We start from the raw sequence: 14,325 nt of genomic DNA, 5'->3' as shown, positions 1-14,325 counted from the left end.
GGTGGCTGCTGAGATTTGTAGTTCCGGGGGGGGGGGGGGGGAGTTCCTCAGGGTCGGCAGCGGGGTAAGCGCTGGGGCTGGAGACGGCGCCAGGGCCGTGTGGGCAGACGGGGGCTGCCGGGGCAGGGGATGCTAAGCATCCTTCGACTGCGCTGGGGGCAGTTTCAGAACTCCTTCCCAAAGTCTGTGGGGCCCGAGCAGAGCCTTTTCCCTGCTTTTTTTTTTTTTTTTTTCTCTCCCTGCAGTTCAACCACCATGAGGATGAGACGCCTCTTCCCTCCTGTATTGCTCCTCACACTTGTCCTGCTGGGGCATGGAGGTCACTGCACGGCCGTCCCTGCTCGGGCCCAGACAGGTGGGTGAGAGGTTTCGAGACATCCCCCATCTCACCCCACTCAGGAGACCTCAGCTCTGCTTCCACACCGACCTTTGACTTTGCACCCTGTGCTGAGGTGGTGTTCTCACAACTGGACCGCTATCATGAGAACAAAAAAAAAAAAAGCAATTCTTGAAATATTACACTTGGATCTCCTTTGAACATCTGTCTACTTCATGAATTTGTCCCTCAAGCAGTAATTTTAAACTAAATTTTAAGCACCGTAACTACCGAGTTACCAGGATCGCATCACAGTGTCAGTTTAAAGCACCCAATTGCTTCCTCTTGTTGTGAACTTCTGCTTCACTTCAAATATTTAAATTGCTTCCTTGTGACATGTTCAAGTGACAGTTATTTAGTTCCCTATTTACATTGTTTAGTCTCCTTGAAGTAAGTGGCACTCTCACCTGATAATCACGTGTGCTGATTTATTCTACTATTACCCTGCAAGCAGTTGTTACTACAATTATAATCACAGTAATCACAACGTTATTATTACTTTTTTTTTTCCTTCAGATGGAGTCATTGTACTTTCTGTCCCCAGAGTGGTTTTGTTAGAAAATGGAAGTTCAACAAATGTCACGATATCTCTGAGGTAAAATCATGAATGGGAGCTTTGTTTTGTAGGTTATTTTTTTAAACGAAACTGGGAGGAGAAAGAAGGTAGAACTTCACCATATATGTAAACTTCCCTGCAGACTTGGTTAACTGTGCATAGAGAACCTTATCTCTGTGTGACTGGCTGCTTCTAGACCATCACATCACTAAGTACCAGTTTGGACCAAGTTAGAGCCATGGTATCTGAAATGGCCTTATATAGTTGGTCTCCAGCAATATCCTATACCGTTCGTATGGAAAATCCAGCAGAAGATATTGTCTATCTTGTATTAGCTGATTGAACTGCCTTCTGTATGTGAACTTACAGCTCCTCCAATTCTTAAATGCTGCTGAAGTGGAAGTTACAATTCTTAGAAGGATCACAAAATTTTAGCCAAGAAAACAAAACTCACCATTTCTAGCAAAGAAATGCAGCTACTCCAGAGTAGGGGGTGATACGCCTCATCTCATTGTTTAATACAGTGCATTTTCTAGCAGTGCTTTTTCTGTGTTGGGCCTTTCACAGGAAAAAAGTATTAAATACTTACAGGGCAGAGGTGTCTGATGGGAATAGCTGGATGATAGTGCAGTAAGTGATGAAGAAGAAAATAGTAAAACAAGGGTGCAGCAGTGTAGAACTCTTATTTCTGTAAAGAAGTATGTAGTACTGCAATTTTGGTCATGGACAACTACAGGCATTTGAACTTTATGATACAGCGTGTACTGCTGTGCAGTCAGACCTCTTGGACTGTAATTTCTGCTTCAGTACTGTATCTTTTGTGCCTCTCATAGTCCCCCAAATGCCAACATTATGCTTGTTACCCCCCTTCAAGCAATGGCTTTGCTTTGCCATTTGTGCGGAGTAGAGGCAAAACGTGGCCATGAAACTGTTCAGTGTTCACAAGTTTGGATAAAAATCAGTACAGCACTCACAGATGTGGTGTTTCTGCTCTTCTGAGTACTAAGTAAGTAGGTGCTGTTGCATACAGACTGTTCATTATGTTCACTGCAGCTCTGAGGAATTAATAGATACAAAGATTGTTTCAGGGCTGTGACAGTGAAGTCAGGCACCAGTCTAACTTGGCTTTTCCATCTTTACAGGGCTCCATTAAACGAGACTCTGGTGGTAACTCTTAATATTACACACTCATCAAAACACAGCACCATTGTTGAGCTACCAGATGAAGTAAGTGACAGAATAAACTTCTGACTCTATGCAAAAGCTTGTTGCTGGTATGGTGCAATTCTCCTCATTCTTTCCTCCACTTTGCCTTGCAGGTTCAGCTGCCAGCAGGTCACACTAAAGCAGGTTTCCAAGTGAAAGCAGATGATGTTGGACAAGTAACAGTTTATCTTTATACTAGCAACTCCAACTTAACTGGGTGAGAAACTGTTTTTTAGTTCTGCTCACTGTACTGCTTTGTAGAATCTGGACTTCACAGACTTTCCTCCCCATAGCTAATTGGACATGGGCAGTATATAGTTGAGAAGATGTAGTGACCCTCCAGCAATCCTCAAGGTAATCAGATAAATATGAGCTATAGAAACAGGGGTGGTAATACTGATATTTTATACTTATACCAAGGTTACTGTGAGTTCTTACGTCTTCTTAGTCTGCTTTTAATAACCTGGCTCCTAACTACACGTTCTGATCCAGGAAATGTTTCTTTGTCAGCGCCTGGTGGGAAACTGTCCTTACTGTGCAAAGCTTGTTCTGGAGTGCTAATGCTGTACACCCACATAATTGTTAGGAGATGCAGGTGTTCTGCTCCCTTGCTAGAGGAGACCTCTGTTCACAGATTCTGGTCCTCTCTACCAGGAAAATGGTCAAGCAGAAGGGAGAGAACTGGATTGTAGTTCCACGTTGCCCAGATGCTACTTATCAACAGGATACTCCTGTGTTAGTTCCCCATTTTACTTCTGCTTTTAAGACTTGCTGTAAAAGCAGAGGTAACCACATTCACAAAGTGATCAACAGGCCAGGCATGATCACGGGGCTTTGCTGGCAGAGCATGAAGAGTGAAAGTGCTCTTGCATAACAGACCTTGTGCTAAGACTGTGGAAACTATAGGCACAAGATCTTTTTGAAGATTCCTATGTAGAATAGAGAGAACTGAAGAGAAAGGAAAGGGTAGGTTGAGGATAGGAGTGGGAGGTACCCTAAATCTAACAGGAACACTAAAGAAAGGGAGAAAACTGAAACCAGCTCCAAATCTTTGTCTTGACTCAGTGCCTGGACTGTGCTTGCTTTTCCTCTGTAAGCAGAGCAAGTATGAGCAGACAAATTAACCCTTTCTATTTGTACTAACCTTCAGACCTAGGATTCAATTTCAAGTGATTCACAGCATCATAGTGAAATATGCTGATCAGGTGATTGGATGGATCTACTTCCTTGCTTGGTCTATCTCCTTCTATCCTCAACTGTTTGAGAACTGGCGACGAAAGAGGTAAGGAAACCTAAGATGTGTTTGCAAGTCCCTTAGCACTTCTGAAAATCCTGTTCCTAGGTTCAGGCACAGTCTTTGTTCTTGTGATTTACACATGAAAGGATTGGGGCAGGAAGAGAAGCAGAGTAAAGAGTGGGCCTGAATTTATGCAGCACTAGTGAGTTTTTACATCCCTAGATCCTAAGAAACTAATTCTTAGGTTTGCCATTCAGTAGTAACTCCTGGTAGAGGAGGCTTTCCACATTTCCTGTGGTGTCCTGTTGTATATATCAACTGGTCAAGTCAATTGTGCTGACACCTTCAAGATTTATTTCCCTTGTGGGCCACTTTGAACAAACAGCTTTTTGTAGTGTTATTGTTAGATTAGCTGCCCTTAAACAAAATGCCTACAAGTACGAAAACTATAGTATGAAAACTGAAGCAGTCACTTTGGCAGACATACACTACTGCTTCTGTGGAGTTAGTCTGGCATGATTTTTGTCAGGCTAGTTGAGCTCACAAAGAGGTAAAGTTAAACACCAACAAACATGGCAGTGAGAGCAGTTGTGAATGCCACTGCATGACATAAGAAGGTATATTTCACCTTTCTACTCAGAGAACTCAGCATCATGTTGTCACAACACCTTCAGCTTTGACTTTCTACAAAAACTTGGCTAACTAGCAGTACATTCTAGGGATAAGTCATCCCTTAAGTTTAACTGTATTTTTCTTCTCTAGTGTCGTTGGACTAAGCTTTGATTTTATAGCACTAAACCTTACTGGCTTCATAGCATACAGTGTGTTTAACGTTGGGCTCTTCTGGATTCCATTAATTAAGGTAACATTTTCTTTACTATTTTTCAGGAGTGGAGATATCTACATAAGGTACTTAACTAGTTTTGCTTTCTCTTACACTTAGGAAGAATTCTTACTCAGTTATCCCAATGGAGTGAACCCTGTGGCTATCAATGATGTTTTCTTCAGTCTCCATGCAGTAGCTCTAACACTCCTCACCATAATCCAGTGCTGCATCTACGAGGTAAGACTCAACATCCGACTGCCTATATAGCTCTGGCAGAGCTCCCTCTGCTGGACCCACCCTACTGAGCCTACTCCTTTTGGGCTCCAAAGTCATCCATCTTCCATCCCTTTCAGTGGCCTTCACAGTCCAGCAGCCTTATCCTTTTTGAGCTAGTTGCCACTCCTGTAAGCTTTGCAGCTTCAGCCTCATGAAAGGTCTGAGTTTGGAAGTAAATGCTTTAAAGACACAAAATAGCTAAAGCAAATAGGCAAGTTTATAAAGCTTCCATATCAATCTGTATCCAGCACATAGACTATAGTTCTGTGCAGTAACAAATACTCATACATGTTTTGATTCCTCACCACTAGAAGTATTCTTTGCAGTAAGAAATTCCTTGCAGACAGGCTTGTTTGGCTTCCCCAGCTTTACCTAAAATAGCTGCAAAGGCCCATTTATAATTCTAACCTTTTTCTCAGGTGAGACTGATTGTTAACAGTCAGGTGGTCATTGTTAAACCTGTGATGTGAGCAGGTGGTTTGTTCTGCATAGTAACTATTCCTGTTTTGAGGTGCTTTGTGGTGATGCTAAACCTGCAACTGTAACAGTGTGTTTATCACCATTATTGAGAGCAGTCATTTTCTAGTAAAGAATGGGGAGACAGACTCCTTTACTACAGTGGCTTTAGTGCCTTTTTGCATATGTAGGAGTTGTTGATGTTGCCAGACTAAATGCAAAAGCTTGTCAGGGGTGTGGCACTGAACCATAGGCATGATAAATCTTCAGAAATACTGCAGCAACATTTTTCTGCTTTCTTATGAGCAATGGTGTTCTGAATACTGCTTTTGAATATTGCACATAAGTTTCTGCAAACCTACAGCTGATTGCTTAAAATTCCTTAGTGGTATGAGCATAACTGGTACCACAGTGGGTTTTGAACAGTAACCTGTAGCACTGAGCATGTTTTTTATCTAGAAAGTTTCTGAGGATGTACGACCAAGATCAGTCTAAGTAATCTGCATTTCTCTTTCAGCGAGCAGGTCAGAAAGTATCCAAAATTGTAGTTGGACTACTGGCACTTGCATGGATTTTCACATTTACAACACTGTTTCTTGCTGCAGCTGAGGAAATGACATGGCTACAGTTCTTATTCTGCTTCTCTTACATTAAGTTAGCAGTTACACTGATAAAATATTTTCCACAGGTAAGGCCAAACTTTACTGGTTTCATATTAGAGTGACAGTAACAAAAGTCTAAAGCACATGTTCTTGAAAGTCTGTATAAACAAAACCAGCAATCGTTGTTTGTTGGTCTTTTAGTAACAATATAGTGTAAAGCTCCTATATAGTTTAACAGTTCAGAAATCATTTTTGTGTGTCATAAAAGCTCACTCCTTTATTGGCATTGCCCAGGGCCCAGCTGCTAAAAAGCCCAAGTGAACAAAGATATCTCAGTTGTGAGCTTTCTTGCCAACTAGGAAAATCTTTGCCTTATTTGAAGACTGGAATAAGACTTCCCCTAACATGATACCACAGTAGACAGCAGAGTCCTGCGTGGTCTTAGTCTTGGCTAGGTGCTGAAGCAAACAGGTGATTGGCACTGAACTTCTTGTTGCATATTCAGGCATACATGAATTTCCGTCGGAAGAGTACAGAGGGATGGAGCATTGGAAATGTATTACTAGATTTCGTTGGTGGAAGCTTCAGCCTTCTGCAGATGTTTTTGCAGTCATACAACAATGGTAAGACTGAATCTCAGCTGCTGGGGCCTCTTTTAATGAGGTAGGAGAAACTTGGTACAAAGCGAACAAAAACATACAGGATTTTATCTTGGGAAACTGTGTCATTGTAGCTGTCCTTCTACTAAGAATTAAGAATGCTTCTATTCCTAGAAGATAGAAGATGATGTAGCTATTTTGAAGAAACAACAGGAAGAGTAGTTGTTTGCTTTGTACCAACTGTATATTAATCAGTCTTGAAGTAATGTGTGTAATAAATGTGAACTTCTCTAATAGGTATGGCATGGTCTTGAAGTCTTGAGATAAGACTAACTCATCAATTTAGTCTTAACCACAAATCTTGTGTTTGACAGATCAATGGAAATTAATCTTTGGAGATCCAACCAAGTTTGGCCTGGGTGTCTTCTCCATCATCTTTGATATTGTTTTTATGGTTCAGCACTACTGCTTGTATAGGAGACAGGGGTATGAACGTTGTGAATAACACCTCTGAAGATTAAAAACTTTAAATTGAACTTGCCCCTTCCTGGATAAGGGATTTGAAGATGCCTACTACCAGTTACCAGAAGTACTGATTCTGATCTGTTTATACTTTAATCTGCTCTGGTATGGAATACAAGCTGCCTTGCCAAATACCTTAAAGGACATCAAGCTATTTAGCCTCCACTTGCAGATGGAAGACTCATACCTGTGGAAGCTGCAAAGCCAGCTTAGCTTGAGCTGTCCAAGGAACACATGGATCTTCTCAACTAACAACAGGAAAGAAACCAAAACTGTTTTTTTTTTTTTCAGTTGTATACTACTCCCAAAGTTCTGGCTTCTGAAAAATCTGAGATAATATTAAAGTAACCACTTAAGATATTAATAACTAAAGAAGGTCTGTGGATTTAAGATCTGCTGCTGACTCCTCACAGACTAAATGACAGTAGAACACCACTCAGGGTGGCTGGCAACAGCAATAGTGGTAACTGAATGAGTAATGAAGTTGCTAGGAAAAAAAACAAACAAACCAATAACTACAACTGTTAGAACAAGTTTCTAGGAAGGAAAGAAAGCACCGAGAATAAGAAACTGTAATCCTAGCTCACTTAAACCTCTTTCAAAGGTGCTAAGACAAGTGCTCAAATAAGTGTGTCTGAATACTTCTAGTGCACTAACTTAACTTTGCTTGGTTCCACTGACATGCCTTGAACTCTAAACTGTGGATGGTAAAGATTAGACTGTCAAAGGAGTTGTTTTGAAATGGATCATGTTAATTACCAGCCCACTAATTAAAGGTCTTAAAACATATTTTTGTTCCTGTGCAACTTTTTAACTATATGTGTGTTCCAAATAGAGATCACTACAAAATTCACCCAATAGTGAAATCAGATCATGCTGACCTTGACTGCATTGTAATGATGTAATCCAAAATCTGCCACTTGGAGGCAGAAATGATGTCTCAGCTGGAGGCATCTGAGTGATATGGCATTATTAAAACAGAAGGAGAAACAGCTTAGGTAATCCAACTTTGCTTTATTGTGTGTAAAATCAAGTGAAATAGCAGTACAAATAGGAGCAATTTTTACAGTAACAAAAATAACTTCAGTTTGAAAGCCTTAAAATTTACCGCGGAGTTCTTAAGTTACAAAATTCAAAGCAGTATTGGAGTAATTTAATAGATATAAAAATGATAAACAGGCATCTGCACGTGTACAGAAGCCTGAGATCCAGTAATAAAACATACATATATGGCACAGCAGTAATGTACTGAATAAGTTAGACTACCACCTCATGTTCTATTTACAAGCTTACCTGAAGATTGCCTAAGGAAAGAATAGATAAATGAATCTACTGAGGTGGATTAAAAACTCCAGTTTTGGGATAATTGTAAAGCTAGCTACCTAACGAACCATTAGTATGCCATGTAATTAACTTATCTGTGCAGAAATGTAGATTTGGTCAAGAGGCACTTGGACAATTTACTGGCATTCATCTCTTCAATCAATAAATCAGTCCTTTAAACAATCTTCTAGAAGACAGACTAAAACCCACCCTTCCCACTTCAACTCCAACAGAAGTGAAGAACTGAAGCCTATGGACACAAGCAGCTCTTTTGGTAAGTCTAGCAACAGCATTTTAATTTTCTCATCCTGATTCATATTTCTTTCATTTAATCTTGATTCATTTGTTTTTACAAATTACTTAAAGAATGAGGAGAATTAAGTTTTCTTCAATACGAAGTTTAACTGTAGTGTCTCAAAACTTGTAATACCTGTCAAGTGTGCTAAATCTAACAGGTATTAATAACAAACTCAGTTGTTTGGCTTAAAAGGTTGCTCTGTACAGCAAGTCTTTGCAGTAAGCCATAATGCCCCCAAACTTTAAGCATACTCTGTCTAACCAGCACACAGTGTGAGATTAGTACAGTGCTCCTTCCTCTAGGAGCATGCAACTTAGTGCTGGCATTTCAATTAGATAACATGGGGGGACAGGACAGCACACTTCTAAAAGCTTAAGTATAGCAATCTCTCTTCTTTGGCACCAGCCAAATTCCTCTTGAAATAGGAAACCTCAGTGCTATACAAGAATCCTGTCAGAACTGAAGCTTTTCTCTGTGCTTCCTTAGATAGTTAGGGTTTGGCCTGTCTTCCTGAAAGCTGTGGTTATAGTAAGGTCTTCTTCCCATGCACCTGCAGGGAAAACTTTATAGAAGCACTCCAGAGGGGACTAAACTTCAACTACTATTAATTACACCAGAGAAAGTAAAAATAGCATTTACCACAGTTTGGAACACGTACTTTTTCCAGACAGTCTGTTCAGCTCTAGTATATCCTTCCTCGCTTGATATCCATTCTATACATCTCCCTCCCTAACCCTTCCCCAACTTGATCGCTGATTAGGACATCATGGTTTGCTGCACAGCCTTCTGCAGAGATTGCCTGGTCACCAGCAGCCGTACCACTTCTTCATTTCTTTTTGTCAGCCTCTTCCTAGCTTGGTCATGGGTCACCATTGTCATATCCCAGCCGTTCACCTAGGAAAATAACACGAGGCTTCAGTACCTCCACCTAGCAGCTCTTCTCAAAATCCAGTCTATGGAAACAAGTTCTCAACTCACAGGTGTCCTATAACTAATTATTCTATAAGCATGTTTAGTACACAGTTCTCTCATACTACAACTATTTTTGTAAGGGTTGCACACTGCCCTGGGAAGCATGCAGAAGACAGAAATCTGCCTATAGCATGCACATAGGACTGGATTAGCACTTGTCTTTGTGCTTACCTGCATGATCTTGTCCCCAATCTGTAGTCCTGCAATTTCTGCTGGGCCTCCTTCTGTCACCCTTGTTACATAAATACCCTGGGAGAAAGAAAAAAAACCAAACCCATTCACTTACTGTGGGTAGACTTTACAGAAGAGCCATTCTACTAACAGTGCAAAAACACATGGCCGTATATAACAACATTCTAGTTCAAAACAGGTTCGTCCAGTGCTGAAGAATAGAAAAGATGAAGAGAGCTAACTCAAACATGGGCTCAGTCTGCAAAGGATACCAACAAAATGACTTCAGGTAACAGTGTGAGAGGAGGAATACAGATGCACTGCAGGAGTGCTTGCTGGCTGAATTTGACATGCTCTGACCTTATCAGTCTTATCTTCAGAGAAAGGATTTTGAGTGGGGTCCTGATCAATGCCACCTCCAATGCTGAATCCCAGAATCAAATTGTCACCTTGGCGAAGCTTATGTATTTCAATTCTTTGCTAAAAAGAGAAGATGACAGAATAAACTGCATTGTGATCACCAAAATTAATCTCAAGATGTCTTAAGACTGTTATGTCTCTACCACAGATACCACAAACCTCAGATAACTCTAGAAGGCTGCACCACAGCCTCTGTTGGAGTTATTACTTACAATACTTGCAGGTTTGAGGGATAGCTAACAGACCTTAAAGCTGTTGGCAGCACAGAATTAACGCACAGCACTTGCTATCTGTTACTCACATGTAGTCATGAAGTGACAAATTGGCTCTGAGCTTTCTCAGCCCTACTCTAGGACAGCAGGACAGGAAACAGTAAGTACAAGGGCACTCACACCACTAACCAGCTGTGCTCCGAGTCAGCATCTCACCACTATCCCGAGGAACAAAGGAAACACAGGTCTCTTTAAACATGACTCACACCTCTCTGACTAGTCATCACTCACACCTCAACCGGCACTGGTTTTTATCAGCAGCCGGCGCTCCTGCCTCGCCCTGTCAGTGACAGCACCGAGCTATTAATACAGCCGAGCTATTAATACAATGCTTTCCTTAATGAACGTTATCAGCGTTTCTATAAGGCAGAGGTAGGATCCTCGCTGCCTGCTGACACGCTGCCCACGAAGGATTGTGCAGTGGGGCAGCTAGTGCGATCCCTGAGCTGACACGGAGAGGGGCTGTGCCCCAACTGAGACAGAGACAGTCCAGGCAGTCCAAGCTGGGGAACTCGCAGCTGAAGGGCAGGGCGCGCCCAGGGCCACGCGGGCACCGCTCCATCGCGTGCTGCTCTTCGCCAGGGGCAGACGCACGCAGACCCCGCTTGCGCTGCTTTCATTAAGGTCGCTTATACCGTCCCGCGGCCACGGAACAAAGAAACAGCAGCGGAAACTTTCACACCGCGCAGGAGCGCCCGGAGGAGCGGCTCCTCCAGCACCAGATCGCGACAGCCGAATTCCCCCTTCCTCAGGGGAGCAACCGGGCGGGACGAAGCCGCTCGGAGCTCCCCCCGGGAGGCTCCAAAGAACGAACAGCACCCGCGGGACGGAGCCGCCGCCCGAGCGACCGCGCCCTTCTCCCACTCGCGAGCCCGGGGCTCACGCGATCCCTCCGCCCGCACCGAATCCCGCTGCCGCTGCCCACCCGCTCCCGGCCCGCCTCACCACCACGGCGGTGACAGGCTGCCCCGGAACGTACGACATGGCCCCACACACCGGCCCGCCGCCGCCGCCGCCCGAACAAAAGCACCACGCGTGGCCCCGCCCCCTGCCACCCTCAGCCAATCAGGAGCCGCCTCACCCACCGCCTCGCAGCTCGAGCCGGAAGTGAGCCTTCTTTCCCGGCAACCCCCGCGCCAAGATGGCTGACAGGAGCTTCCGGCGGAGAGGCGCGCGGTGCCGCCGCGGCGGTAAGTCGGGCCCGCGGGCGGCCCCGGCTCCCCACGCGGTGCAGCCTAGGGCTGGCCTGAGGTGACGGGTGCCGTGTGCTGTCCCCTGGCAGGGTGCGAAGCGTGACGGTCGGGCCCGGCCGAGGGCTCCGCGGAGCAGCGCGCGGCCTTGGATGAGAGGTACGAACTGGGGCGGACGGGCGGTGCCGGGGGGGGACCCGCCGCTTCAGCAGGCCCCGGGGCGGCGGGCCGGGCACAGCGCGCGTCTGCTCTCCCCCAGCCCCGTTGGGAGCCAGGAGGTCCCCGAGCCCGACTGGGAGCCATGGCCGCGGTGGTGGCCAAGCGCGAGGGGCCGCAGTTCATCAGCGAGGCGGCCGTGCGCGGGAACGCGGCCATCCTGGACTACTGCCGGACGTCTGTGTCAGCCCTGTCGGGCGCCACGGCGGGCATCCTCGGGCTGACGGGCCTGCACGGCTTCATCTTCTACTTCCTGGCGTCCGTCCTTCTCTCCGTGCTCCTGGTGCTGAAAGCTGGGCGGCGATGGAATAAGTACTTTAAATCCCGAAGGCCGCTTTTCACGGGGGGGCTCATAGGAGGGCTCTTCACCTATGTCCTGTTCTGGACTTTCCTGTACGGCATGGTTCATGTCTACTGAAACAGCAGCCACGGTGGTTTTTAACGAAGCAGGAGGACTGTTGCCAAATGTCACCCACACAACTAGGCCAGCTTACCTTTTAAACTTGTTCACTGCTTATATCCTTAATACTGTCAGTAAATTATGTCCGAGTACAAATGAATCAGTAGTACTGTTCTAATTAAACTGAATGTGAAACCACTCGGATGCCTCCCATGAATGTTTGCTTGGTGGCAGAGGAATGACTTATTGTCCTTAACCGCACTCACAGCTGCAGGTTTTGACTACCCTTAGTTCCTTGCATCCTGTGCATTGTGGATAAGAAATACTAATTATTACGGGTTGCTAGAGCACTATAAAAATAAGCCACTGACACAAGGAAGTATTTCACAGTAGCATGTAATTAAATGTATGCAAGGGTTTGGTACAGAAATGTATTTGAAAAGCTAGCGCAAATGTTAACTTCCACAGTTGCTGTATGTTCACACTATAAATAAATGACATTGTCACGGATAGTCCTCACGTACAAAAGTCAGTAAGTAATGCTCTCCCACTTCAGTCACTGTGTTTGAATACCACTGTGTCCGATGAAATACAGGCAGCCAAATACACACAGTGCAATTACCTGTACCTCAGTCTGTACTGAACCCACTGGTTACAGCCACTGGTGTTTTCTTCAACTGTTACGATTGTTGTGGTACTCTGTATCTGACAGAATCTGAAAGGAAAGTCTGGTCACCCTCTGTAGCAGTGATGTCTCTTGGCTCTGGAGCTGTTTGTGCAAACACTGTTTGGTGCCTTTCATCTGAAAACAGCAAGCAAACTCTTGTACAATGACAGGGTTTTGTCACGTGTTCTATAACCACACCTTGTGCCACCTGGCTGTCTGGTCTTTGTGTTGGTCACTGCTTCACCAGAATGCTATAAAATATTACCTGTTTGTTATAAAAGATTTTACGTTAGGTTCTGTATTCGAAAGATTTCACAGAAAAATTGAGTTCTGGCAAAACACAGGGTTATACAAAAAGGGGGGAGGGGGAGTGCTTGGTGTTAGCATTGCCTAATCCTTTTATTTTTTGGGGAAGAAGAACCAGTCAAGGTTTTAACTCCCTCACTAGTATTCTTTTTCATGCCCTCTACCACTTTTTTGCACATTAATTGGTATTTTTAGACACCCGTACTATTGAAACATTCTAAACTCTTAATTAAATTGCTTTGCATAAGTGTATATCACAAAGGAAACTTGCATGTGCAACCTAAATAACATGTTTTACAGCAGAGTCTTAACAGAGCATTGCCCCAGAGTGACAAATCTTATTGCTGTACTTCAAATACAAAAGACAAAAAAGCAAATAGGATCCTGAGGGGAAAGCTGTTTCTTTCATTAACTGCAATTGTTATTAACTGCAAATGAATGGTTTAACCAATAGTGAGTTCTGGGGGTGCCAAAGCCCCTGAAGACTTACATTCAGGGAATAGCTTTGGTCATTAACAAGGATGCTATTCTGTCAAGTTGAAGCATTGGCTTCAGTTGAGCATAGTCAGCTTTAGATGTTATTTGGTCTCTGTGAGTTGTGCCTTGGCCTGATGTCACATGTGGTTTGCTATTAATGACTGAGTTGGGAGCTTGTCAATTCTAGCAAAGGTGAGTTTTCATTTAGAAAAAAAGAAAAAACATTTCCTCAGGAGAACTGCTTTTGAGATTACAGCAGAGGTAGGAGTGGCTTGCTGATTCCATCTGGTATCACAGCAGATCACAGCAGCTTCCTGCAGTGCCATCCTCTCTCCAGCTGTCCTAGCAAGGACACTGTGACAGGAGGCCATTAAATCTTGTTATTCAAAGAGTGGAATGGAGACAGTTCCTGATGGATGGTGATCCAGTGGTATTTACAGAACACTGAGAAAGTTTTACCAAACAACAGTGCAGAGGCTTTAAGTGAAAGGACCAATATTTCAAAGAGGAATATTCACCTACGGTCTTGGTGAGTCAGATCCTGTCAGCTGGAGCAAATGCAAACTTTAAAAGAAAATAACATTATTTTGTAAGCATTTTCCTCCTCTTAGAGTAATTGCATCCCCACTTGATAAATTCACGGAATGGGTTGCAATGACAGTTTTCTCTTGAGAAACAACAGAGCACCTGTGGTTCTTGGAAGATACTGAAGTGTTGGAATAGTGCATATCTGCCTCCTATTTTTTCTTCTGTTATTACGTTTGGAAGAACCTAGCAAAGTCTGACTTGACAGTTTAACTTTTCGATCTCTGCAGCACTACTGATACTTCCAAGGTACAACAAAAAATGGCACGAAAGTGAAGTGGTCTGTCCAGATCTCTCCCCACCATGAGCAATTGGTAAGCACTGTGGAAAGAACAATTCCTAGCAAACGAAACCAGCCACTAACCAAGGAGA

The 14,325-nt window shown here is 43.9% G+C and overlaps 3 protein-coding genes across 3 annotated transcripts in view; 2 read left to right on the top strand and 1 right to left on the bottom strand.

Moving 5' to 3' along the window:
* The first annotated feature begins 151 nt into the window (after positions 1-151).
* CTNS (cystinosin, lysosomal cystine transporter) overlaps positions 152-14,325 on the top strand; it is a 79,417-nt gene continuing 65,243 nt past the window's right edge. Inside the window, exons 1-10 of the mRNA XM_065732013.1 lie at positions 152-355; positions 893-971; positions 2,075-2,159; positions 2,252-2,355; positions 3,289-3,420; positions 4,138-4,237; positions 4,319-4,438; positions 5,451-5,621; positions 6,041-6,158; positions 6,509-7,119. Coding sequence (XP_065588085.1) covers positions 256-355; positions 893-971; positions 2,075-2,159; positions 2,252-2,355; positions 3,289-3,420; positions 4,138-4,237; positions 4,319-4,438; positions 5,451-5,621; positions 6,041-6,158; positions 6,509-6,639 — 1,140 coding nt within the window. The 5' untranslated portion in view covers positions 152-255 and the 3' untranslated portion in view covers positions 6,640-7,119. The remainder of the gene's footprint in view (positions 356-892; positions 972-2,074; positions 2,160-2,251; positions 2,356-3,288; positions 3,421-4,137; positions 4,238-4,318; positions 4,439-5,450; positions 5,622-6,040; positions 6,159-6,508; positions 7,120-14,325) is intronic.
* Positions 7,659-11,157, bottom strand: TAX1BP3 (Tax1 binding protein 3). Its single transcript, XM_065732011.1, has 4 exons — positions 11,058-11,157; positions 9,781-9,900; positions 9,421-9,498; positions 7,659-9,171 (listed from the first exon to the last, which is right to left on the bottom strand). Exons 1-4 carry the CDS (start codon positions 11,094-11,096, stop codon positions 9,034-9,036), a joined length of 375 nt encoding a protein of 124 aa, XP_065588083.1. The 5' UTR covers positions 11,097-11,157; the 3' UTR covers positions 7,659-9,033.
* On the top strand, positions 11,362-12,428 carry EMC6 (ER membrane protein complex subunit 6). Its single transcript, XM_065732012.1, has 2 exons — positions 11,362-11,461; positions 11,562-12,428. The coding sequence occupies exon 2, from the start codon at positions 11,604-11,606 to the stop codon at positions 11,934-11,936; it is 333 nt and encodes a 110-aa protein (XP_065588084.1). The 5' UTR covers positions 11,362-11,461; positions 11,562-11,603; the 3' UTR covers positions 11,937-12,428.

The sequence above is a fragment of the Cyrtonyx montezumae genome, unplaced genomic scaffold (assembly GCF_038088225.1).
Source record: "Cyrtonyx montezumae isolate F1298 unplaced genomic scaffold, pur_monq_1.0 scaffold_15, whole genome shotgun sequence".
NCBI lineage: Eukaryota > Metazoa > Chordata > Aves > Galliformes > Odontophoridae > Cyrtonyx > Cyrtonyx montezumae.
This window is presented reverse-complemented; position numbering and strand designations above follow the sequence as displayed.

What these genes read in the sequence shown, in the direction of transcription:
- TAX1BP3 (XM_065732011.1), bottom strand. Translation starts at nt 11,096, where the DNA reads ATGTCGTACGTTCCGGGGCAGCCTGTCACCGCCGTGGTG. An exon ending in AGCCTGTCACCGCCGTGGTG is followed by an intron (nt 9,901 to 11,057) that starts GTGAGGCGGGCC and finishes TTCTCTTTTTAG; the next exon opens with CAAAGAATTGAAATACATAA. An exon ending in CTGAAGATAAGACTGATAAG is followed by an intron (nt 9,499 to 9,780) that starts GTCAGAGCATGT and finishes TCTTTCTCCCAG; the next exon opens with GGTATTTATGTAACAAGGGT.
- EMC6 (XM_065732012.1), top strand. Translation starts at nt 11,604, where the DNA reads ATGGCCGCGGTGGTGGCCAAGCGCGAGGGGCCGCAGTTCATCAGCGAG.